The sequence below is a fragment of the Carassius auratus genome, chromosome 22, assembly GCF_003368295.1.
Source record: "Carassius auratus strain Wakin chromosome 22, ASM336829v1, whole genome shotgun sequence".
In the NCBI taxonomy this organism is placed as follows: domain Eukaryota; kingdom Metazoa; phylum Chordata; class Actinopteri; order Cypriniformes; family Cyprinidae; genus Carassius; species Carassius auratus.
In genome coordinates this window covers 29,396,084-29,421,829 of record NC_039264.1, presented here as the reverse complement: position 1 = coordinate 29,421,829, position 25,746 = coordinate 29,396,084, and the positions used below count along the sequence as shown (strand labels likewise).

Here is a 25,746-nt window from a genome sequence, read left to right as displayed (position 1 = left end):
TAAACACAAGGTCTAAATATACACATAAATAACAAGGTTAATCAGAAATAGATTGAAACAAACAATAAACTAATCAACTAAACTACAACCAGACTACAAGGTTAAAACTCCAACACTAACACTTCAACAATAAAGTACAAAATGGGGAATATTTGACAGGATTGAAGTTGTACCACAGTTAAACCTTTTAATTATTAAACTTAAAATGTAACTGAGAAAACTGTTTGTGTTTGTTGATCAGGTGTGTGTGGTGATACAGACACAGTGAAGTCAGTGTCAGTGAAGGAGGGAGATTCAGTCACTCTACAGATTAATGTCACTGAAATACAGACAGATGATGAGATCGACTGGAAATTCGGAACTAACAAGATTCTTATTGCTAGAATTAAGACAAAGACCAGTGAGATATTTGATGGTCCTGATGAGAGATTCAGAGACAGACTGAAGCTGGATCAGACAGGATCTCTGATCATCACAGACACCAGAACCACAGACTCTGGACTTTATGAAGTGAGGATCAGCAGCAGCAGTAGACCAGAGGATACACACAGATTCAATGTTACTGTCTATGGTGAGTACAACTTACTCTATTTATACTAAAGGTTTGACATATTTCTAGACATTATATTATTAGTAGTTCAGCTTTTTCGGTCATTGTACAAGTACCTTTGAAATATGTCTGCAGTTCACAAACTGTACTACACACAGATGCACTTTGTTAAAATGCTTTCAGCAATGAGGTGAAAAAAATAAATATCCGAAGGGGATAGATTCATTTTTGTTCTCTTCCGAAAAAGGACACATATTTGCCTTTTTGTAGTTCTTGTATTTGTAATGTTCAGAAGCAAGCAGAGGAAGGCAGAGGCTTGTTTTTTTGTTGTTGTTTTTTTCATCGTTCAATAAAAGCAACCTGACAACTGACAAAGTAGCAAGGTAAACACCAGAGATGTATAGTAACGAAGTAGAACTACTTCACTACTGTACTTAAGTACTAAAAGGCGGTATCTGTACTTTACTAGAGTATTATTTTTTTCTCCTACTTCCACTTTTACTTCAGTACATATTTTCGCTGAGTTTAATAATTTTACTCCGATATTTTTTTTATGTGCTGCATCGTTACTCGTTACAATTATAAAAATGTTACGAATCATTCCATTACAAACCACTGCCAGAACTGTAGATGACATGGCAGGCTGGTACATCATTGAGCGAATCAAGCGATTAAAGGGGGGGTGAAATGCTATTTCATGCATAGTGAGTTTTTTACACTGTTAAAGAGTTGGATTCCCATGCTAAACATGGACAAAGTTTCAAAAATTAAGTTGTACGTTTGAAGGAGTATTTTTGTTCCAAAAAAACCTCTTACGGTTTGTCACAAGTTTCGGAAAGTTTTTTACGAGTATGGCTCTGTGTGACGTTAGATGGAGCAGAATTTCCTTATATGGGTGCTAAGGCACGTCTGCCGGAAGAGCGCGCGTTCCCGTATAAAAGAGCACTGAAAGGCTGAGCACAGGCATTCATATTCAGAGCGAGAGCATCGCGAAAAGTCACAAAAGAAGTGTGTTTTTGGTTGCCAGGGCAAGACAACCCTGCACAGATTACCAAAAGAGAAACAGCATTAAGGGACCAGTGGATGGGGTTTATTTGTACAGAGCATCAACGGAGTTGTGCAAGTGTTTGTGTTTGTTCCCTGCATTTCGAAGATGCTTGTTTTACAAACAAGGCCCAGTTTGACGTCGGATTTGCACATCGTTTATTTCTTAAGGATAATGCAGTCCCAACGAAAAAGGGTCACGATCGTGTGTTGGAACCGCAGGCAGTGAGTAAAACTGCTTCAAATATCTCTGTGTTGTTAACTTAGCTATCGGCGTGTAAGCACATAAAGTAAACAACATGCGATGTTGTCATCAAACTGCACTTTCCACATGTACAGCTTAAAAAAAAAAAGACGACATAAAGTGGAACTTAGTCATTTTCCAAACCCGCTAAGCAAATATGTACAGTTTCAGTACATACCACATAGAGACGCTTTTGCTGATGCTGCTCTTGTTAAATTTCAGCCTCTGGATCTGTGTCACAGCTTCCAAACGCTCTCAACGCAAAAGCCTACTGGCGCTCGTGATTCTTTAGCTCCGCCCACACGTCACGCCTCCAGGCGCTCATGTTTTTCCAGGGAAATATGGGTACAGACTATCTTTCTCTTATAGATATAATAAAAATAAAGACTTTTTGGAGTTATGAAGGATGCAGTACTACTCTATAGGTACTCAAGATTAACAGGATATTGAGTGAAAACGAGCATTTCACCCCCCCTTTAAGAAGACTGCGCATGCTGACTGAACTGCTGTGAAGAGAGAAATGAACACCGAGCCGAGCCAGATAATGACTCGTTCACGAGTCAAGAACCGGTTGCATCGGTTCTCGGATGACCAGTAACGTTAGTTCTTTCTGACAGTTCGATTCAATAAACCAGTTGAAGAAAACAGTTCACCGATTCTTTTGCGCTCGACGCAATGGCGTCATTGGCGTTGACTGCACTGGGCTCATAACATTAACACAGAAACAGTTCAGAATCAATCACCAAAAGAATCAGTTCGGTTCAGACGCTCTGTGTGTCGGTTTGCTTCAAGCTAAATCACACATGTGCAGTATCATCAGCTCCTCGGTTCACGAATCGGACGCGTCTGACAGAAACGGTTCTTGACTCGTGAACGAGTCATTATCTGGCTCGGCTCGGTGTTCATCTTCAGTTCTCTCTTCACATCAGTTCAGTCAGTGTACTGTTTGAGTCAATGAATTACTCCGGGATATTGGTTTGTTTTAATTCAGAGGGAGTGTTAGACACATTAAACAAGTTAACAGCTGAATTCATCTGTGGATTAATGCGTATTGGAGACGCGAACCGTTTAAAACGATTCAGTTCAATTTGGTGAACTGTTTCAAAAAGATCCGGTTACATCGAACGATTCGTTCGCGAACCGGATATCACAAACTGCTTTGTTTTTTAACTGTCTTACAACAGACACGGAAGAGAAGACAATGCTGAATAAAGTCATAGTTTTTTGCTATTTTTGGACCTAAATGTATTTTCGATGCTTCAAAAAATTCTAAATGACCCTCTGATGTCTTAGGCCGGGTTCACACCGCAAGTTTCAGCAGAGCAGAAGCAGCGCGTTAGCAGCAGGTAGGCAGAGCAGAAGCAGCGCGCGCCTATTTTGCTTTCACACCGGCAGCGGAGGCAGCGCGCAACTGAACAGCAGATTTTGGTCAGCGTGCTCTATAATGGGTACGTTCGCATTGCTTTATTTCCCATTTAAAATACATTTAAATAAAAAGACTAGGCAAGAAGCTTTTTTAATTAATCATTTAATTGTTAATTTTGTTGGATCTTTGTTTTGCTGTCTTTGTTTTCCGTGCAGTACGTGTTGTTGATAGAAGAAAGGCCATCGCGCTATATTTGTTATTAAGGAGACTAAAAAGACCCAGACTTTGGGTTCATCCCATTAACCGACGTAGGAGAGAACATAGTGCATATTACCATCTTGTCACTGGGTTTGTTTCCAATCAAATTTACCAAAAAACACCCTGAAAACCAATTTAATAAACGGTTTTAAATTATTTGTATTGTAAATGGTTCACAGCCTTGACTTCCTGCTCATCTTGAAATCAGCATTTACTTGTTTATTATATATGCATGTATCACCTGCTTTTGTTATTTGTGTGCTTATGTGTAATTTAGAAATTGTAAATAAATGGTTCCAATTGAATCAATTTTGAATCAAATATTGAGTTGTTTGCTCGTGTGCCAGCGAAAGCGTCAAAAACTCTATAAAATTAATTACCATCTGCAATAAGAGCCGCTGCAACTTCATCCCATGCTTTTTCCTTCTCCTGCAAGTCTTTATAAAGTACATTGTGTGGATCATAAAGAACTTGATATTTCTCAACTTCCACAATGAGACGAGTGTCGTCCATTGTTGTCTTTCCAGGTGCACTCTGAAGACCACCGCCTGTGACACCACGTGCTGTTGTTTATGATTGTTAGCACGACATCCGTTCTTCTGCCAATACATAGGCCTAGTTAAAAGAATAGGACAGCTACTAATAATAAATAAATCTCCAAGGCTAAGCTAGCAATATAAATTATTTAAAGTTGTTTTTGTATTTCGGCAAAAAAGTCTATTTTTGGATAGAACTGTAAGTACTTTAACAGATTTTGTAAAAAAAAAAAAAAAAAAAAATATATATATATATATATATATATATATATATATATATATATATATATATTAAAAATAAAATTATAATAAAAAATAGAAAAATATGTGGTTTTAAATATCATACATTTTTTATGTAATTTGCTAAGAACACAGTAGATATCATTAATGCAAATTTTGGGCAAATTTTCGTTTAAGTACATGTGTATTTTGGCCATGATCATGATCATTTTGGCCATGGTCACTTTATCTTCTATACATATTTCTTTATATTAATTTCCTTTTCGTAACATACTCTAGTTCTTGTTAAAACACCCTAGATGTGCTTTTTTTGTGCAGTTAGAGCACTTTTTGTGTGAAATCATATTTATTTTGTCCATCAAAGGTGTACTTTCAATTTAACTGAGCGTCAGCAGCGCTGCAAAAATAGACCCAGCGCCGAAACGATCGCGGTACTGCTGCTTCTGCTCTGCTTCTGCAACGCTCTGCCGCGCAGCTTCTGCGTGCGGTGTGAACGCTCTCATCTGTTAACATAGGCACCGAAAAAAATACGCGCTGCTTCTGCTCTGCGGCAGCTTGCGGTGTGAACCCGGCCTTACGGGTTTGAAACAACATGAAGGGTAAGTTATTAATGACATAATTTTGCAAATTGGGCTAACTAACCCTAGTAACCGTTTTTTGTTTACAAGAAGTTACAGTCAAAGGAATTGTGATTGTCCTTTAGGTTAATCATTTGAAATAGTAAAAACAATATGTTCAAACTTTTGACTACTTTCTTTAATAGCTACATAACACAATACTTCTACTTTTACTTTCAGTACTTGAGTAGTAAATTTTAAAATAGACTACTTTCAATACTTAAGTACAAACAATGTTGAATACTTTAGTACTTCTACTTAAGTGTGGTGCTTAAAGAGTACTGCAACTTCTACTCAAGTCACTTTTTTGATAGAGCACTTGTACTTTTACTCAAGTATGGGTCTCTAGTACTTTATACATCTCTGGTAAACACAAGGGGTAACAAGTCAACAGGATTAACCTGCAAAGACAAAATCAAGAGAAAAAAAATACAAATAAGGCACAGGACTCACTTCAACACAAAAGCCCCCTCATGGAAGAAAAACATTTGTGGCAAATACTCCTTGAAATACATTTAAGAGTTGTACACACTAGTCTGTTATTGTGGGGACATTTCCAAGTCTCTAAACATGCAGCAAAAAACTAAAAAAATGATTGATTTCTTTACCTTTCAGTCATATCAATCAATCAATCAATCACCTTTATTTATATAGTGCTTTAAACAAAATACATTGCGCCAAAGCACTGAACAACATTCATTTGGAAAACAGTGTCTCAATAATGCAAAATGATAGTTAAAGGCAGCTCATCATTGAATTTAGTTATGTCATCTCTGTTCAGTTGAAATAGTGTCTGTTTTAATTTGCAATCAAGTCAATGATATCGCTGTAGATGAAGTGACCCCAACTAAGCAAGCCAGAGGCGACAGCGGCAAGGAACCGAAACTCCATCGGTGACAGAATGGAGAAAAAAACCTTGGGAGAAACCAGGCTCAGTTGGGGGGCCAGTTCTCCTCTGACCAGACGAAACCAGTAGTTCAATTCCAGGCTGCAGCAAAGTCAGATTGTGCAGAAGAATCATCTGTTTCCTGTGGTCTTGTCCTGGTGCTCCTCTGAGACAAGGTCTTTACAGGGGATCTGTATCTGGGGCTCTAGTTGTCCTGGTCTCCGCTGTCTTTCAGGTCAGTAGAGGTCCTTTCTAGGTGCTGATCCACCATCTGGTCTGGATACGTACTGGATCCGGGTGACTGCAGTGACCCTCTGATCTGGACACAGACTGGATCTGGTGGCCACGGTGACCTCGGAACAAGAGAGAAACAGACAAATATTAGCGTAGATGCCATTCTTCTAATGATGTAGAAAGTACGGTGTTATGTGAAGTGTTCCGGTTCCAGTTTACCTAATTAATGCAGCCTAAAAATCCTTTAACGGATTTGGATATTAAAAGCATATTAGTATGTTATGTGTATGCCAGGTTAAAGAGATGGGTCTTTAATCTAGATTTAAACTGCAAGAGTGTGTCTGCCTCCCGAACAATGTTAGGTAGGTTATTCCAGAGTTTAGGCGCCAAATAGGAAAAGGATCTGCCGCCCGCAGTTGATTTTGATATTCTAGGTATTATCAAATTGCCTGAGTTTTGAGAACGTAGCGGACGTAGAGGAGTATAATGTAAAAGGAGCTCATTCAAATACTGAGGTGCTAAACCATTCAGGGCTTTATAAGTAATAAGCAATATTTTAAAATCTATACGATGTTTGATAGGGAGCCAGTGCAGTGTGGACAGGACCGGGCTAATATGGTCATACTTCCTGGTTCTAGTAAGAACTCTTGCTGCTGCATTTTGGACTAGCTGTAGTTTGTTTACCAAGCGTGCAGAACAACCACCCAATAAAGCATTACAATAGTCTAACCTTGAAGTCATAAATGCATGGATTAACATTTCTGCATTTGACATTGACAGCATAGGCCGTAATTTAGATATATTTTTGAGATGGAAAAATGCAGTTTTACAAATGCTAGAAACGTGGCTTTCTAAGGAAAGATAGCGATCAAGTAGCACACCTAGGTTCCTAACTGATGACGAAGAATTGACAGAGCAACCATCAAGTCTTAGACAGTGTTCTAGGTTATTACAAGTAGAGTTTTTAGGCCCTATGATTAACACCTCTGTTTTTTCTGAATTTAGCAGTAAGAAATTACTCGTCATCCAATTTTTTATATCGACTATGCATTCCATTAGTTTTTCAAATTGGTGTGTTTCACCGGGCTGCGAGGAAATATAGAGCTGCATATCATCAGCATAACAGTGAAAGCTAACACCATGTTTCCTGATGATATCTCCCAAGGGTAACATATAAAGCGTGAAGAGTAGCGGCCCTAGAACTGAGCCTTGAGGTACTCCATACTGCACTTGTGATCGATATGATACATCTTCATTCACTGCTACGAACTGATGGCGGTCATATAAGTACGATTTAAACCATGCTAATGCACTTCCACTGATGCCAACAAAGTGTTCAAGTCTATGCAAAAGAATGTTGTGGTCAATTGTGTCAAACGCAGCACTAAGATCCAATAAAACTAATAGAGAGATACACCCACGATCAGATGATAAGAGCAGATCATTTGTAACTCTAAGGAGAGCAGTTTCAGTACTATGATACGGTCTAAATCCTGACTGGAAATCCTCACATATACCATTTTTCTCTAAGAAGGAATATAATTGTGAGGATACCACCTTTTCTAGTATCTTGGACAGAAAAGGGAGATTCGAGATTGGTCTATAATTAACTAGTTCTCTGGGGTCAAGTTGTGGCTTTTTTATGAGAGGCTTAATAACAGCCAGTTTGAAGGTTTTGGGGACATATCCTAATGACAATGAGGAATTAATAATAGTCAGAAGAGGACCTATGACTTCTGGAAGCACCTCTTTTAAGAGCTTAGATGGTATAGGGTCTAACATACATGTTGTAAGTTTAGATGATTTAACAAGTTTATACAATTCTTCCTCTCCTATAGTAGAGAATGAGTGGAACTGTTCCTCAGGGGGTCTATAGTGCACTGTCTGATGCGAAACTGTAGCTGACGGCTGAATGGTTGCAATTTTATCTCTAATAGTATCGATTTTAGAAGTAAAGTAGTTCATAAAGTCATTACTGCTGTGGTGTTGGGAAATGTCAACACTTGTTGAGGCTTTATTTTTCGTTAATTTAGCCACTGTATTGAATAAATACCTGGGGTTATGTTTGTTTTCTTCTAAAAGAGAAGAAAAGTAATCAGATCTAGCAGTTTTTAATGCTTTTCTGTAGGATATGCTACTTTCCCGCCAAGCAATACGAAATACCTCTAGTTTTGTTTTCCTCCAGCTGCGCTCCATTTTTCGGGCTGCTCTCTTTAGGGTGCGAGTATGCTCATTATACCATGGTGTCAAACTGTTTTCCTTAACCTTTCTTAAGCGTAAAGGAGCAACTGTATTTAAAGTGCTAGAAAAGAGAGAGTCCATAGTTTCTGTTACATCATCAAGTTGTTCTGAGGTTTTGGATATGCTAAGGAATTCGGATACATCAGGAAGATAACTTAAAAAGCAGTCTTTTGTGGTAGAAGTGATGGTTCTTCGATACTTGTAACAAGAAGTAGAATTTACAATTTTGGCTATATGAAGTTTACACAGAACTAAATAATGATCTGAGATATCATCACTTGGCTGAATAATTTCAACACTATCAACATCAATTCCATGTGACAGTATTAAATCTAGAGTATGATTTCGACAATGAGTAGGTCCTGAAACGTGTTGTCTAACACCAATAGAGTTCAGAATGTCTATAAATGCTGATCCCAATGCATCTTTTTCATTATCGACATGGATATTAAAATCACCAACTATTAAGACTTTATCTGCAGCCAGAACTAACTCGGATGTAAAATCACCAAACTCTTTAATAAAGTCTGTATGGTGCCCTGGTGGCCTGTATACAGTAGCCAGTACAAACATAACAGGGGATTTATCATTAACATTGGTTTTTCTGGATAATGTTATATGAAGCACCATTACTTCAAACGAGTTATACTTGAAGCCTGCCCTCTGAGAAATCCTGAAAACGTTATTATAAATTGAAGCAACTCCTCCCCCTTTGCCTTTTAGACGCGGCTCGTGTTTATAACAATAATCTTGGGGGGTGGACTCATTTAAAATAATGTAATCATCAGGTTTTAGCCAGGTTTCTGTCAAGCAGAGCACATCTATATTATGATCAGTTATCATATTATTTACAAAAAGTGTTTTCGTAGAAATGGATCTGATATTCAATAAGCCAATCTTTATCATTTGTTTATCCATATTGCATATTGACCTGGGCCCCAGTTAGTCAAGTATAAAGCACTTCTTGTGTGGTGCTTAGCCATTTTACATTTACATTTAGTCATTTATAAAGCAGACTTGACTTCAGCAGAAGCTTTTATCCAAAGTGACTTAGAAAGTAGAAGCAATCAGACCAACGAGAAAGCAACAATATACAAGTGCTGTGAAAAGTCTACCACAGTTCACATAGGGGATATAAGATTGAACTAGTGAGTTTAGGTATATTGGTGCAGCACCAGTGGTTGTCTTGTAGGCAAGCATCAGTACCTTGAATTTGATGTGAGCGGCCATTGGCAGTGAGTTAAAGCTGACGAAGAGAGGTGTGAAGGGAGCATTCTTTGGCTCGTGGAAGACCACTCTCGCTGCTGCATTCTGAATCAGTTGCAGAGGCTTGATAGTACATGCAGGAAGACATGCCAAGAGAGCATAACAATAGTCCAGTCTGGAGAGAACAAGAGCTTGGACAAGGAATTTTATAGCCTGCTCTGACAGGAAGGGTCTAATCTTCCTAATGTTGTATAAGGAAAATCTGCAGGACCGAATTATTGTAAATGGACTGCATTTATATAGCACTTTCAACAGACCACATGGCCATCCAAAGCGCTTTACAATTTGCCTCACATTCACCCATTCACACACACACACCGACTGCAGTGTCAGCCATTCAAGGCGCCATCCAGCTCGTCGGGAGCAGCTGGGGTTAGGTGTCTTGCTCAAAGACACCTCGACACTTGGTCAGGTGGAACCGGGGATTGAACCACCAACCTTCTGGTTTGTAGACAACCAACATGAACCACTGAGCCACTGCCGCCCCATTTAGTTATTGTAGCAATATGGTCGGTGAAGCTCAACTGATCATTCATCACAACTCCAAGTTTCCTGGCTTTCCTGGAAGGAGTTATGTTTGATGAAGTGCTGGGTTGGCTGAGACCACGAGCAGTTCTGTAATAGCAAGGTTGAGTTGAAGGTGTTATCATTCGTCCAACCAGAAATGTTTGTCAGACAGGCTAAAATGCGAGCAGCTACCGTCGATCATCTGGTTGGAATGAGAAGAAGAGTTGAATGTCATCAGCGTAGCAATGATAGGAAAAGCCATGCTTCTGAATGACAGGCTCTAAAGATGAAATGTAGATATAGAAGAGAAGTGCTCCAAGCACTCGAGTCTAGAGGTCAACTGATATATCGCTCGGCCGATATATCGGGCTGATATTTGTAATTTTTTAATATATCGGCATCGGCCGATATCCGTGTTTTGTAGCGCCGATTTAAAGTCAGGCACGTCAGCGGGCAGCCCCGTGTTATTGGAGCGCTGCTGTCACCACTGCATGTGAAGCACCCCAAGACAAAACTTTTGGAAGATTCAACAACTGCCCTGGGAGAAAAAGGTAGTCAGAGAATTTCACTCTGTAAATGGGGTGGAGAAGTTGTCAGCTCTTACAAACACTGCAGTGTGACGTTACCAAAGTAAACTGTCTCTGACGTTACTCCGCCCTGCTCACAGACAGCACCGAGCTCGGAGAGACAGCTGTCCTGGAGCTGCCCCAGAACAGTGAATGACATTTGTTCGGAAGCATGGTTTGATGCAGACAATAACCATTTTCCATCCAACTCATTTGTATTTAGGGATGCCAACATTCGTTAATATCCATGATCGATCGTCGTTTAAATTAACGATCACTTAATGCTGCAAAATGCGTCTGCAGCGGTATTATTATTATATGCAAAAGCCACTTGGAAAAAAAGCTTTCTCATCCGAATTAAAGGGGTTTTAGTCTGAATAAAATAATAATAGAAGGATTGTAAAATGAATAGATGTGATTGTGATAATTTGATAAAATTAACAGATCGCGCCATGCGTTGGAGATCATTTATCTTTGTTGACTGTTTCTCGTCAAGGAGACCACTGAATGCGCCTCTTTAAATGGTTTCGTGGTGCTCGTTGTTATATTTTAAAACGCAACTGCAATGTTTTCAAATGACACTAGTAGTGGTGCAACGGATTATCATTGATCCGTGATCCGTTCGGCTCAATATCCTCGGTTCTGCACAAACGTAATTGATTTATGAAAAAAAAAAAAAGTTGCGCATGTTCAGTCCACACTCAGTTGTCATAGCGAGCGGAGGAACGGAGGAGCTTGAACGCCCCATGCATTTTGGCTTCCCTGTCATATATAATGATGAAGGAAAAGATTGTGCCAGATCTTTATGAACAGGAGAAGAAAAAAAGTGTGGATAATTCGAGCATCCTCTGTTGCGCTCACGACAGACGGATGGACGTCCAGGGGTACGGAGAGCTCTTTGACGAAAACTGCTCACTTCATCACAGCAGACTGGGAGAGTTTTTTTTTTTTTTTTTGCTGATCCGAAAAATGAGGACGAGCGAGCGCGGGTTTACCTAGATGTATTTTTAGGTTATTGTTCACGTCTCGTTCTGCGCATATCCAAATGTTTCCACATTCCCAATGTATCTGAATGTTAAACTATAATATTTTTTTATTTTTTTAATGTAAACTAGACGGAAAATATCATCCTCTTCACATGAGCAAAAACGTCCTTGGCATAACAGCAGAGTGGACCGGTATACTACGGTCTATGTAAACTGACCAGTGTAACTTTTTAAATATTTGGTTGACTGTCATTTATTTTAATAATGAACAGACTGCGATGTAATTTTGAAATTAGAATGAACTTTAGATGTTCTGTGTCATTTATACCAAACACAAATGTTGCGGGTTGCTAGTGTGTTTGCAGCACTACTATTATTTATTTTGTATATATTTATTTTTTATATTTTTCAGTTTAATTGATTTTTATTTCTAAAAATTGTATTTATTTAAATGTATATTTGTGTTTACATTTATGTTCCAACAAACTTGAAAAATTATACTTGATAAATGCTCTAAAACTTTTATGTAAATGATTGACATATATAATTGAATACTTGGTCCGTTTATTAATTTGTTTGGTTAACTTTGGATAATTTTTTATTATTATTTTAATACCGTGCAGTGCACAAAATTAAGATTCGAGAGATGGTTCAAGTCAGTGCTCAATAAATGATAAGTTTAGAAATGTTGTGCATCCACTTATTATTAGTGCGACATTTTAGCATGCAAATGAAGGGGAAAACTTCAAGATATCGGCCCTAAATTTGGCAGCACATATCGGCCATCGGCTGACCCTGACCTCTAAACATCGGCATCAGCATCGGCTTTAGAAAAACCCATATCGGTCAATCTCTACTCGAGTCACATTTTTATAGACTTCAGACTGGACTCAACCTGAAATGACTCCAGACTTTTTTTTTTTTATTTATTTATTTATATAGTGCTTTAAACAAAATACATTGCGTCAAAGCACTGAACAACATTCATTTGGAAAATAGTGTCTCAATAATGCAAAAAAGTGTCTCAATAATGCAAAAGTTCACTTGACTTGAGGATAAGGACTCAAGAATATTTTTAAAGCAACCCGAGTCTTTTATCCTTGATTAATTATATAACTGATATTTAAAAGGCGGACTGCATTCGCACCCTGGTGTTCTGTTGATTCGTGCTACTCTGTCAGATTTGGCCACCTCCCATTAAAACACTGGGCAGTACAATTCGACAATGAAAAATCAGTCATATAGTCATATAGACTGTCAACTGGTATAAACTAGCAGCTTTAAAAACGCTGCAGATCATAGCATTGCAAGGAATTGCAGGTTTCATCTCTTCCCAAATTCAAGGGTAAGTCGTGGCATAGTAGTTGTTAGTAGTAGTTAGAGTATGACTTCTAACCCTAAGTTTCTTGGTTCGAGTATTGGGCCGACAATACCATGACTGAGGTGCCCTTGAGCAAGGCACTGAACCCCCAACTGTTCCCTGGCGCCACAGCATAAATGATGCCCTCTGCCCCGGGTGTGTGTTCATGGTGTGTGTGTGTGTGCACTTTGGATGGGATAAATGCAGAGCACGGATTCTGAGTATGGGTCACCATACTTGGCTATATGTCACATCACTTTCATTTCATCTGAACTTCGCTTCCCATTAGGGATTTGATCTATAGAGTTTTAGCTGGCAACAGCGAATGGCACGGTGGATTGTGTTCACCGTCAATGTTTTCTGGAATTATTCCTGAGCCCATATTGTGATTTCCATTACAGTAGCATTCCTGTATGTGATGCAGTGCCGTCTAAGGGCCTGAAGATCTCGGGAATCCAGTTTTCCGGCCTTGACCATTATGCACAGAGATTGTTCCAGATTCTCTGAATCTTTGGATTATATAATGCACTGTAGATGATGATAACTTCAAACTCTTTGAATTTTTTCTCTGAGAAACTTCTTTCTGATATTGCTCCACAATTTTTCGCCGCTGATTGGCAAAATTTTTCTCCACAATTGAGGGAATTGGTGATCCTCTGCCATCTTGACTTCTGAGAGACACTGCCACTCTGAGAGGCGCTTTTTATACCCAATCACATTGCCCAAAAGTTGCAAATTGGTCCTCCAGCTGTTCCTTATATGTACATTTAATTTTTCCGGCATCTTATTTCTACCTGTCCCAACTTTTTTGGAATGTGTAGCTCTCATGAAATCAAAAATGAGCCAATATTTGGCATGACATTTCAAAATGTCTCACTTTCAACATGTGATATGGTGTCTATATGCTATTGTGAATAAAATATAAGTTTATGAGATTTGTAAATTATTCCATTCCGTTTTTACTCACATTTTTTTTACAACTTTTTTGTAATCAGGTTTGTATAACTTGCATCATTAAAAGTTCTATGACTCAAGTTTCATATCGATGTCGACTTAGATTTTCATTTACATAACTCCTGGAATAAATTAAGAAATGACTGTCACTGTAAGATAAAAAAAATGAAGCTTAGTTTTTGTGGTTTAAATGCTTTATATTTGTCATAAATTGAATGTGTAAACAAAACTGCTTTGGCCTCTTTGGCCTTCCTCTTTGCCTCCTGCCTGGCAGCTCCATGTCCAACATTCTCCTACCAATATACTCACTCTCCCTCCTCTGAACATGTCCAAACCATCTTAATCTGGCCTCCCTAACTTTGTCCCCCAAACGTCCAACATGAGCTGTCTCTCTCATGTACTCGTTCCTAATCCTGTCCAAACTTGTCACTCCCATTTTCTACATTTTCAGCTCTGCTACCTCTAGCTCTGATTCCTGTCTCTTTCTCAGTGCCACTATCTCTTAACCATACAGCATAGCTGGTCTCACCACTGTCCTGTACACCTTCCCCTTGATTCTCACTGATGTTTTCCTATCACAAAGAACTCCAGACACCTTTCTCCACCCATTCCAACCTGCCTGCACTTTACCTTTTTCGCACACTCTCCATTAGTCTGGACTGTTGACCCCAAGTACTTAAATTACTGTACCTTCTTCACCTCTTCACCCTGTAACCTTACTGTTCCACTTCCTTCCCTTTCATTCACACACATGTACTCAGTCTTACTTCGACTAACTTTCATTCCTTTTCTCTCCAGCACAAATTCCACCTCGCCAGGTTTCCCTCCACCTGATCCCTTCTCTCACTACAGATCACAATGTCATCTGCAAACATCATTGTCCAAGGAGACTCCTGTCTGACCTCTTCTGACAACTGGTCCATCACTATAGCAAACAGGAAGGTGCTCAGAGCCAGTCCCTGATGCAGTCCCACCTCCACTTTGAACTCCTCTGTCTAAACCTACAGCACACCTCACCACTGTCCTGCTACTCTCATACATGCCCTGTACCACTCTGACATACTTCTCTGCTACTCCTGACTTCCTCATACAGTACCACAGCTCTTATCTTGGCACCCTGACATACGCTTTCTCCAAGTCTACAAAAACACAGTGCAACTCCGTCTGACCATCCATATACTTCTACATCAAAATTTGCAGAGCAAAAATTGCATCTAATGTGCTCTTTCTGGGCATGAAGCCATACTGCTGCTCACAAATTTCCAATACCTTCCTTAACCTAGCTTCCACTACTTTTTACCATAGCTTCATTTATCCCCCTATAGTTGCTGCAATTCTGCACGTCACCCTTATTCTTAAATATCGGCACTAACACACTTCTTCTCCATTCCTCGGGCATCTTCTCACTCTCTAAAACCCTGTTGAATAAACTAGTCAAAAATTCCACAGCTACCTCTCCTAGACACTTGTAGGCCTCCACTGGGTTGTTTTCAAGACCAATTGCCTTTCCACTTATCATCCTCTTCAAAGCCTTCCTGACTTCATCCTTTCTAATATTATCTACTTTCTGTTCCACAGAGTTCACCCCTTCTACTCGTTTTTCCCTCTTATTTTCCTCTTTCATCAGCCCCTCAAAGTACTCCTTCCATCTCCTCTGTACACTCTCCACACTTGTGAGCACCCTTCCATCTCTATCCTTAATGACTCTAACTTGCTGCACATCCTTCCCATCTCCCTCTGCCTAGCTAACTTGTAGAAGTCCTTCTCTAGTGTCTAACCTAGTGTACAACTCGTCATATGCCTTGGCTTAGACACCTCCCTCTTCGCTCTGCGCTGTAACTCCTTGTGTTCCTGTCTATTGTCTTCAATCCTGTCCATGTCCCACTTCTTTTTGGATAACATTCTTCTGGATACTATCCTGAACTTCCTCATTCCACGACCAAGTCTCCATATCTTCTTTCCTCCTTCCGGATGACACACCCAGCACCTTTCTCCCTGTCTCCCTGATTACTTCTGCTGTAGTTTCCCAGTCATCTGGCAGCACTACCTGACCACCCAGAGCCTGGCTCATCTTCTGTCTAAATTCCACCTTTTTCAGCTTCCACCACTTGGTTTTCTTCTCTATCTATGACCTCTTCTTTTTACAGACCAACAAAGTCATCCTACACACTACCATCCGATGCTGTCTGACTACACTCTCTCCCACTACCACTTTACAGTCACTAATCTCTTTCAGATTGCCTCTTCTTAATAGGATGTAGCCTACCTGTGTTCTCCTACCCCCACTCTTGTAAGTCACTCTAGTGTGACGTGACATTCAGCCAAGTATGGTGACCCATACTCAGAATTTGTGCTCTGCATTTAACCCATCCAAAGTGTGCACACACAGAGCAGTGAACACACACTGCCCTGGGGGGCAGTTGGGGTTCGATGACTTGCTCAAGGGCACCTAAGTTGTGGTATTGCCGGCCCGAGATTCGAACCCACAACCCTAGGGTTAGGAGTCAAAATCTCTAACCACTAGGCCACAACTTCCCACAAAATCTCTATGCTCCTCCCTCTTCTGAAAATAAGTGTTAACCACGGCTGTGTCCATCCTCTTGGCAAAGTCCACTACCATCTGTCCTTCAAGGTTCCTTTCCTTAACTCCAAACTTGCCCATCACCTCCTCACCAACATTTCCATTAAAATCCGCGCCTATAACCACTCTCTCACCCGTAGGAATACTCTCCATCACCTCATCTAATTCATTCCAGAATCTCTCTTTCTCCTCTAACTCACAACCTACCTGTGGGGCATAACCACCAACAACATTCAACATCACCCCTTTAATCTCTAGCTTCAGACTCATCACTCTGTCTGACAGTCTCTTCACCTCCAGGACATGCCTCACAAACTCCTCCAAACACAAACAGCTTGAATCCTGCTCCTATACTACGAGCCTTGCTACCCTTCCACCTGGTCTCCTGTACACACAGTATATCCAACTTCCTTCTCTCCATCTCCTTTCCCTGTCATACTACCAACATTCAGAGTTCCTATTCTCAGTCCTACACTCTTACCTTTCCTATTTTCTCTCTGTCTATGCACTCTCCTCCCTCCTCTACTTATTCGACCAACAGTAGCCCAGTTTCCACCAGTGCCCTGTAGGTCAACTGTGCCGATGGCGGTCGTTGTTAACCTGGGCCTCGATCGATCCGGTATGCAATTCGTACTGACTATTCGCATGGTTAAATTTGGCAATGTTTTACGCCAGATGCCCTTCCTGACGCAACCCTCTCTATTTATCCGGGCCTGGGACCGGCACAGAAGTCACTGGACTGTGACCCCCCATGGCTAGATTAAAGTATTTGTAAATTATTAATTAAATAATTATTAATAATTAATCAAATTAATTATTAATTTGTTTAGTTATACAAATATAAAGTATTTATATGACTAGACAAATTAATAATTAATTTGGAAAAACTGTGCACTTTAATTTGTCATTGTATCACACACACCTAGCAGTGTGGTGAATTATTATGGCTTATTATAGTCTATTTAGTCTATTTTAGTTATTTAAATAAAATGGGTTATCTTAAAACATTTTTTTTATAATATTACTCCACCCAAATATGTGTTTTTCTTTGTAATTCTCGTTGTCATTGCAGGCTGGTTTATATTCACCATTAAGAAAAGTGATTAGTGTAACCTGTTTAAAAATAACTTAAAACAACAGGACAAAAATATCATAAAAACTATTGGCTGAGAACAAGCTACACCACATCAGTGCTGGATATTAGCCACAAACTGTTTCCAGGCACGAGAGAAGAAGAACACGATGGGGAGATGAAACCAGTTTAGATGTGATGATGGGAATCATTATTTTCTGGAACAGTATCTCATGTCTTATATATATATCACATGATCTGTATCACAGTTGACTGGATGGGACTGTGTGACTTTTAAGGACATTTCATCACTCATCTGTGTGAACTGATTTATATATGAGGTTAATGTATTTTTGATGATAATTATTTTCATTGAATCTTATTCGTCTTGATGCTACTTTATCAACTTTATAGTCTATGCTTCAATAAAATGAAAATGGTGAATATTGTGTTCTGAAGATTCTTGGTAAATACATAATTTTACTAGGTAGGCTCATATGTGTTTATTTTAGACTTGGAAAAACAACATATTAATTATTGGGATTATTTTTTTATTTAAGACATAAACATTTTTGATCGGATTAATAACATCTGGGACATCAGTACACCAGAAAGTAATTTTTTTATATTTTAGTAACAAATATGCAAATTTTTTAGTGAAATAAAGGGAATTACGAGATTAATTATTCTGCATTACAAGATGGTGCCATGGGCTTTATTGTTAGAAACACTTGAGGGATAACTGAGAATGTAGCAGGAATGATCAACGTGGATCTTGTACTGCATTAAAACCAAGAGCAGGCACATTACTGATGTCCAGCACCTGAGGAGCAAGATAGGGGGGTGAGGAGGACATTTTTACACTGATTTTTGCTAAATAGTTATATATATATATATATATATATATATATATATATATATATATATATATATATATATATATATATAAATTAATATTCTTAGCACTGCATGAATTTGTCCTTGTGTAATAGTGAAGTATCACAATGTGTATAAATTGTCCTTGATTACTGCTTTACAGTGGGGAATAGATAAAGGCAAGTTGTTGCAGGTTCATCCATTATATTTCTTGCCATATACTTCAAAAATCAAATAAATAATCTATTATTTCTTTAATCTATTATTTATTAAATCATTTCTTTCTAATTTTTCAATGTTTCATCAGATGGCCTCACAATGTCCTGTCAAAAGGTATAATAGCAATGATGTAAGAATTAGAAAACAGAGGACTGTGAAAACTGTCAGATATAAATGTGACTCAGCTCAGTTTGTTGTCCATGATGAGGAGAATACATATATGTAGGTTTTACTGCCCTTCTACCCCCAGGGGCCCAGTAGCACCCCCCGGAAGAGCCCAAAACTGTACATTTCAAATGAGTCCAATTAACATATCAAAGAGAAAATGGGCAGGATTATTACTTATGCTATGCTGATAAAATAATGTTGAGCTCAGTTTTCAGAAATAAATGGAAAGCTGACATAAAGGCATTTTAAATATTGCTCACTGTAAAATACCACATTTCAGCCTGCCCTCTCAAATATATTATAGAGGTTTGCACAATAAACATATTTAGATATCCAGTTTTCCTTAAAATAAATAATTTATTTCGTTTCGTTAATAAAAAGTTTTAAACTTCATTACCCACAAGCCTCCGTCGTTCTATCTATGCAAAGGCAACACTAGGGGGCTGTTTTTTGTAGTTCATTGAAGTTGTGCTTAGGGTTAGGATTAGGATCTCACTAAAGATGTCATTTTTGTCAAGATAGCAACACTTCATTGTTGACTTAATATATTACTAATGTGATGATAGCAGCAAAACATACTTTTTAACATGATGCGCTGTTTAACATGGGTTAAAAGATAGTCCAACCACAGACTGTCCTGAAAATTCACAGCCAATGACATCTAAGCTGAGCAGCAGCGTCACACTTCCTTATCCATTTATGACAGATGTCTTTCGTTTACGGCTGAAAGGATAGATTCGGTTAACAATAGATTAAGCTTGCTACTTATTAGATTCTGTTTTATTAACGTCTTCACCTTCCTCCGTTGTTCAGCTTGACAAACATTGGGCAATATTGATGTGCACTTGCCCAGCAGTCGCAGTTGTATCCAACAGACAGATTCCTCTATAATAAATATAATTTACACATTAACACATTGTGTTTTAAAGTTAAAATTGTTCACATTTGTGCTTCTGTGATTTACCATTCTCTACCATTTGAACTCTAGGAATAAAAACTGAAATTATAAATGAATGAATGAACAAATAAATACATAAAGCATAATAAACATGCATATTTTTGTAAGGATCTTCCATTATTTATTTATATGTCAAACTCATTTTAAGACAACATGCCCAAATTACTACACTGCATCCTCTGTCACCAAGCTCGTTTTTGCCACCATAAAGAATAAAAAGGCAGTAATGTTGTAAACATTAACTATTTTCAGTATGCAAATGAAAATGCTTTTATTAAAAACAAAACAGTAAATACAGTATGTCTTTCAGAGAACACTGGAAAAAGTGTTGTGACCAAAATGTTATACAACACAATGTAAATGTTTCAAACTCACAAAAAAACACCATGAAGACATGCATGTCAAGTGTGCAATATATTTTTAATATGGAGCGCTATTTTTAACTATTGTTTTCATCACTGGTTCTGTAATGTATTCATTATGAGCTTATAATTAAAACAAAGTTACATCTTCTGCAAAAATCAAACCACTGCAAAGTCTAATCAATGATCCAGGGACCATATCTGTGTGTGTGGGTGACAAAGAGTTAACGAGGTGAGTCCTTGTGCATGATGGAGAACTACAGCGTCACCAGCAAACAATCCTGTAAGACAGAAAGGAAGGAAATATTAAATTACATTCAACTTATACATTACACTGTGTTTTGTTTAGACCATAAAAGCAGCCTCTGTAAAGATGCTGTATAATTAAATGTTAAATGCATCCATTATTGAAAGCAAGTAATTAATAGCAAGCTATAGTCATATGAATTCTATTGATAGTGTCAGATGAGACCGTCCTGGGGCTTGTACAATATCATACAAGTGTTAAACTGGATTATTAAGACTGTGATGTGTTTAGGGATCATGTTTAAGACTTTGACCCTGTCCAGATACCCACACTTGCAGTCTTGGCCACTTGAGAGTGTGTGTACATGACAGTGTGTGAACGAGACTGTCCCCGGTCTTAATAATGCCAAAGCACGGCGTCCTTAACACACACTAAACCTCTCCAATACTGCTCCGGAGCACTATACAAAGCTTAGTGTATCCCATCATGCATCATGTTTTGGAATAAATCGTCAGACTTTTTGCCGAGATCTCACAAGAGGTCATGGAAAGCTGTCCAATGTACAGTATGTGAAATATTGATAATTAGATATTAAAAATCTCTGTAAACACATAAGTGTCCCATAAGGCAGTGGTTCCCAATCCTGGTCCTGGAGAACCCCAACACTGCACATTTGAGATGTCTCCCTGATCAAACACACCTGATTCAACTCATCAGCTCATCAGTGAAGACTCCAAGGCAGATTAGAGAGACACCAAAACCGTGCAGTGCTGGGGTTCTCCAGGACCAGGATTGGGAAACACAGTCATCAGGTCATGAAAAGTTCGACACACACTTGTGGTTATCATGCTCACTTGAACACTAGGCCAAATACAGGAAAGACGACAAATAAGTAATAAAGTGGTCAAGTGCAAAGATGTCAAGTGTGGGTATTTGGACAGTGCAACAGTTTAAGAAACAACAAATGCTGTACAAATTATAACAGCAGGAATTTTTGATAAAAGAGACAAACTATCACAGACTTACTGCTGCAAATATCTGCCTCCGCAGCTTTCTGTCTTCTCCATTTCTGAAGGAATCCCTCTCCAGAAACACCACTGGGCTGACTGCCTTTACGTCTTTTCAGCTAAAAATAAAAATAAAAATAATAAAAAGGGGAGAGTAAATAAAATTGAATTATATACAGAATGTTAATAATGATCTGTGAGCAAAATATTTAGATATATATATATATATATATATATATATATATAAACTGATATGAAAGAACTGCAAGATGGAAAAATGCATGTTTTATTATTTATTTTTAATTTGATTTTTCTTTTTTTTTTGGATTTACATTAAAAGGTATTAAAAGCATGCTACAGAACATATGATTACTGTGATATCTGTCATATAAAAGCACATAAAAACACTAACATTACAGTGATACAAACATAGCTGGTTTGGTGATTATTGTATTGATTATTAATATACCATAGTAAAACTACAGTTACAGTTACTAATGTCCAGTTTACTGTGTTTTAACTTCACATTTCATTTATTACTATTGTAAGTGTCGTGATTACCATGATTTTACTACAAATACAACTTACATCATTAATCCTGAAATTAATAATAATATAAAACTGTTCGAAGGTCTATGGCACGTGACAGATAGAGTTTAATCACACTAATTAGCAGCTGTATTCATTTATTTAAACGCAATGAAACTCAAAGACAGCCGCGGATGACCGATATAATACAGCGATTAAACATATGGCACTAATCTGATTAATAAATAAGACAGAATACATTTTATAAAAGGCATTAAAAGAGCGTATATATGACTACTCACCCAAACTGTGGAACTGATAGCAAGTATCGCGATGTGTGCTGAATGAGACTTCTTGAACGTGATTTCATAGCGATAAACATCTCATGTCTTCGTGTCGAATTCTGACGCCAAAAGTTTCCCATTGAAAGCAATGAAGGTCGTAGTGCTTCGATATTCGACGCCGAGAGGCACATTTGGCGTCATAAAAGTGACGCTAGGGGCGCTTGACCATGCTTCGGTTTTTGACGCCTTTGGAGTGAGAATGGGTTGACATTACAGCAGCCAGTAGCTAAATTAGGCGCAGTCCCTTTAAGAGACGATGAACGCATCCAATATAATACACATCCCATTTTTTTCCTCAACTGTTTACTTTCACTTAAGAAATAACTGACAGTTTTTTCGAGCAAAATTTCCAAGGTGGATATTTTGACATATTTTGTATGTATTTGTCGGCACAAGAGCAAAAATAAGCAAATTCGATGTTCAAGTGTTTCGAGACACCTTTCTCTGCGTGAGCTGAACACCAGAACACCGCGGTACTGAATTAGGCTCTTTCACATCTTTTAGTTTATTTGTCAAACTGCGATTTGTATTTGTCCTATCAGGTGCAGGAGGGACTTCGAGGAGAACTTCGCAGAAGAGAGCTCGGTTCAGTATCGCTGACACAATGCGCGAGTAACAGCTACTGTGTTCAGCTTTTCCGCGTGTGGCTGTCTATGCCATACTGTGTTTTGCCGATGTGCTCAAACACATCCTCTGAAAGTCAGCAGGTGGTAGCTCTGGTCCTTGATGGCAGATGCAGAGTCTGTCAATAGGCTGACACGGCAGATATATATATATATATATATATATATATATATATATATATATATATATATATATATATATATATATATATATAAATATATATATATATATATCCTATAAAACAGCTTCATAAATGGGAAGTTTTCAAAACATGAGGATTCTGAATGAGTTTTTTTTTTTTTTAGTAAGTCATTAAATGACTCGAGACTTGACTCAGACTTCAAGTTAAAGACTTGTGAACATCTCTGCTATGACCAGCCTGACTTTGATACATCCAGTGATGTGAGTTTGTGTACTTTCTAAATGTACAAATCAATTTTATGTTGTTCTTTTATTTCCTCAGACTGTACATTCTGTTGTCATGTTCCTGAAGCTGTGACTCGATTGGTCATCTCTGTTTTGGTGGGTATGGCTGCAGCTTTTATTGTGGTGTATGACATCACATCCAGAAAAGATGAACAGGAAAGAATGGAACAGACATCGTCATCATCAGACCCTCACAGATGAACCGTTTTCATCTTCCCTTTAGCCAGACCATAATTCAATTCAGAATTCAACAAAAATATGGCATTATAGTTTAAAGCCCAGTGCTTATAGTGATTAATCTATTTCCTCGTAATGATTATATATTGGACAGGTAAGGGAATTAATTGTTGTGTGGACCTCTCTTTAAATCTCATGACTGTCAGTGTAATTTACAGTACTGCTGCTCCCTATGAGTACGCAGTTTGCATAGGGCACCAACTCCCAGGGGGGCACCATCACAGTTGTTAAAAAAAATTAATAAAATGTGACATTCCCTTTGCACCCGCGCCTGCTTGCACCTCGTGTTTGCGGTTGAATGCAAATGATCATAATTGATGGACAGCTGTACCCGGGAAAAGACATCAGCAATCCGGAGCCGAGAAAAGAAAAATAGTAAAAGTTCATAATTCTGTGAAATTATTTTGCCTTTTGACGTTCATAACGTGCATTAATGTCTGTAATAATTTCTCCACCAAATTAACCACAGTTTTGTTACTTCAAATAGTAATTTACAAAAAAGTATTAAGATGATAATATTTTTGTGGTTATAAAAACAGACGTAGGCCAACAATAGGCTTTAAAATGACTTGAAGGGGTCATATGATGTTGCTAAAATGAACATTATTTGGTGTATTTGGTGTAATGAGATGTGTTATGTTAATGAAATGGGTTCAATGTACTGTTACCATGTGTTCACACCAGTTTATTTATATTATAAATAATAGTACAGTAGTCCCAGTTTACTTTTAAACCTTTAAACCAGTGATTTTCAACCTGTGGTCCACGGCCAGTGGCCCACAATACCAGTGGGTCGCGGTGGTATTGCAGGTGGGCCACCAATTATTTTCTGTTCATTTCCAGTCCATTCTAGGGCTGTGCGATTAAAAGAAATTGTCATAAAATCACGATTTGGGCGTGCGCAATTTCTAAATCGCTTTATAGCACTATTTTACGTGGCCCTGACCTCCCGTAGTATGCTATCTGATCCAATCAGAATGCATTGCGCCAAGCGGGAGAACAGAAAAGACTGGGCATATACCTTACTCCAGGTTCACACACTGTCTGTGATCCGCCTTTTTTCCAAGCCCATGTTAATGGATCAAAGCGTTCAGACTGCACGCGGTAAAAGGCTAAATAAAAACGTGCGAAAATAATTAATATCTAACACATGAACAGGGAGAGAATTGTGAGTGCACAGGACACAGTTTAAGTGAGAGGAGACACGTTTTAAGTTCGCACACTCTCTCCGCGCTGTTTTTGTAACGTCTGGTTTTGAGACAGAGAGATTTGCACTCGTGCATTATTTTAATGTGCTTTCGCGTTATATTTATACACTCTCACTGCTGACCGCATACATATACTGTATACACACTGCAAACACCTGAGGCACCGCTAAAATTAATGAGCTCTATGAACAATGCATGGCAAAAAAGAACGGGAATTTTGTTTTTTTGTTTTTGATAAAGCTCTAATTGGTTTTCTTTTGGAAATATGTTTCAAATTAATCCTGAATGCATTTATGACTGTAAAAGCATATAGTTGTGTGTCACAATCGCAAAATTTATCGCACAGCCCTAGTTCATTCAATAAATACAGTTAACAATCTAGCTTCTTAGTACTAAGTAATTAAACCAACAATAGCGGGGTCAGTTAATTTTGAAGGCCGTTAAAGTTGGCCACGCAAACATATGTGTGTGGTTGTGTGGGCCGCGAGATGAAAAAGGTTGGGAACCACTGCTTTAAACAAATTTCCCTGATTTTACTTAACATTTTAAATGCTTGACTTTTACCTTCATCAGAGTATTTTTACACTGTGGTATTAGTGCTTTATACAGTACATTATTAGGTAAAGGATCTTAATACTTCATCCACAACAATATTTAATGAAGTTAACTTATAACGATACCCTCCTTGTGGTCAGTTTGCAAAAGATCAACAAGCTTGTTTGCTTTGCAGCCACTTTAAATACAAGATAAACATTTAATCCTCGTCAGAGCGTCCACAAATCTTTCTACAGCGTTTGACGCTCTCGAAGGCAGTGGTGAGAACGCACAGTTAGGAGTAACTGAATAACTGGGACACCCCTCTCTGCAAACTAAAGAGCATCACAGTCCCGCCCACAGCGAGAGAGAGCTTAGGTGCCGGAAGTAAATTTCCCATTCATTTCTCCCATTGACAATTTGTAAAGAGTTTTCGAGCATGTCTGAGGATAACCAGCCACGGCTGAACTCATAAGCATACAACTTATCATTTTGAGTGA

At 38.4% G+C, this 25,746-nt stretch overlaps 1 protein-coding gene across 1 annotated transcript in view; it reads left to right on the top strand.

The window, feature by feature from the left end:
- Positions 1-24,883, top strand: part of LOC113040289 (carcinoembryonic antigen-related cell adhesion molecule 3-like) — a 29,234-nt gene extending 4,351 nt beyond the window's left edge. The window contains exons 4-5 of the mRNA XM_026198635.1: positions 242-571; positions 23,305-24,883. Coding sequence (XP_026054420.1) covers positions 242-571; positions 23,305-23,468 — 494 coding nt within the window. The 3' untranslated portion in view covers positions 23,469-24,883. The remainder of the gene's footprint in view (positions 1-241; positions 572-23,304) is intronic.
- The last annotated feature ends 863 nt before the right edge of the window (positions 24,884-25,746 follow it).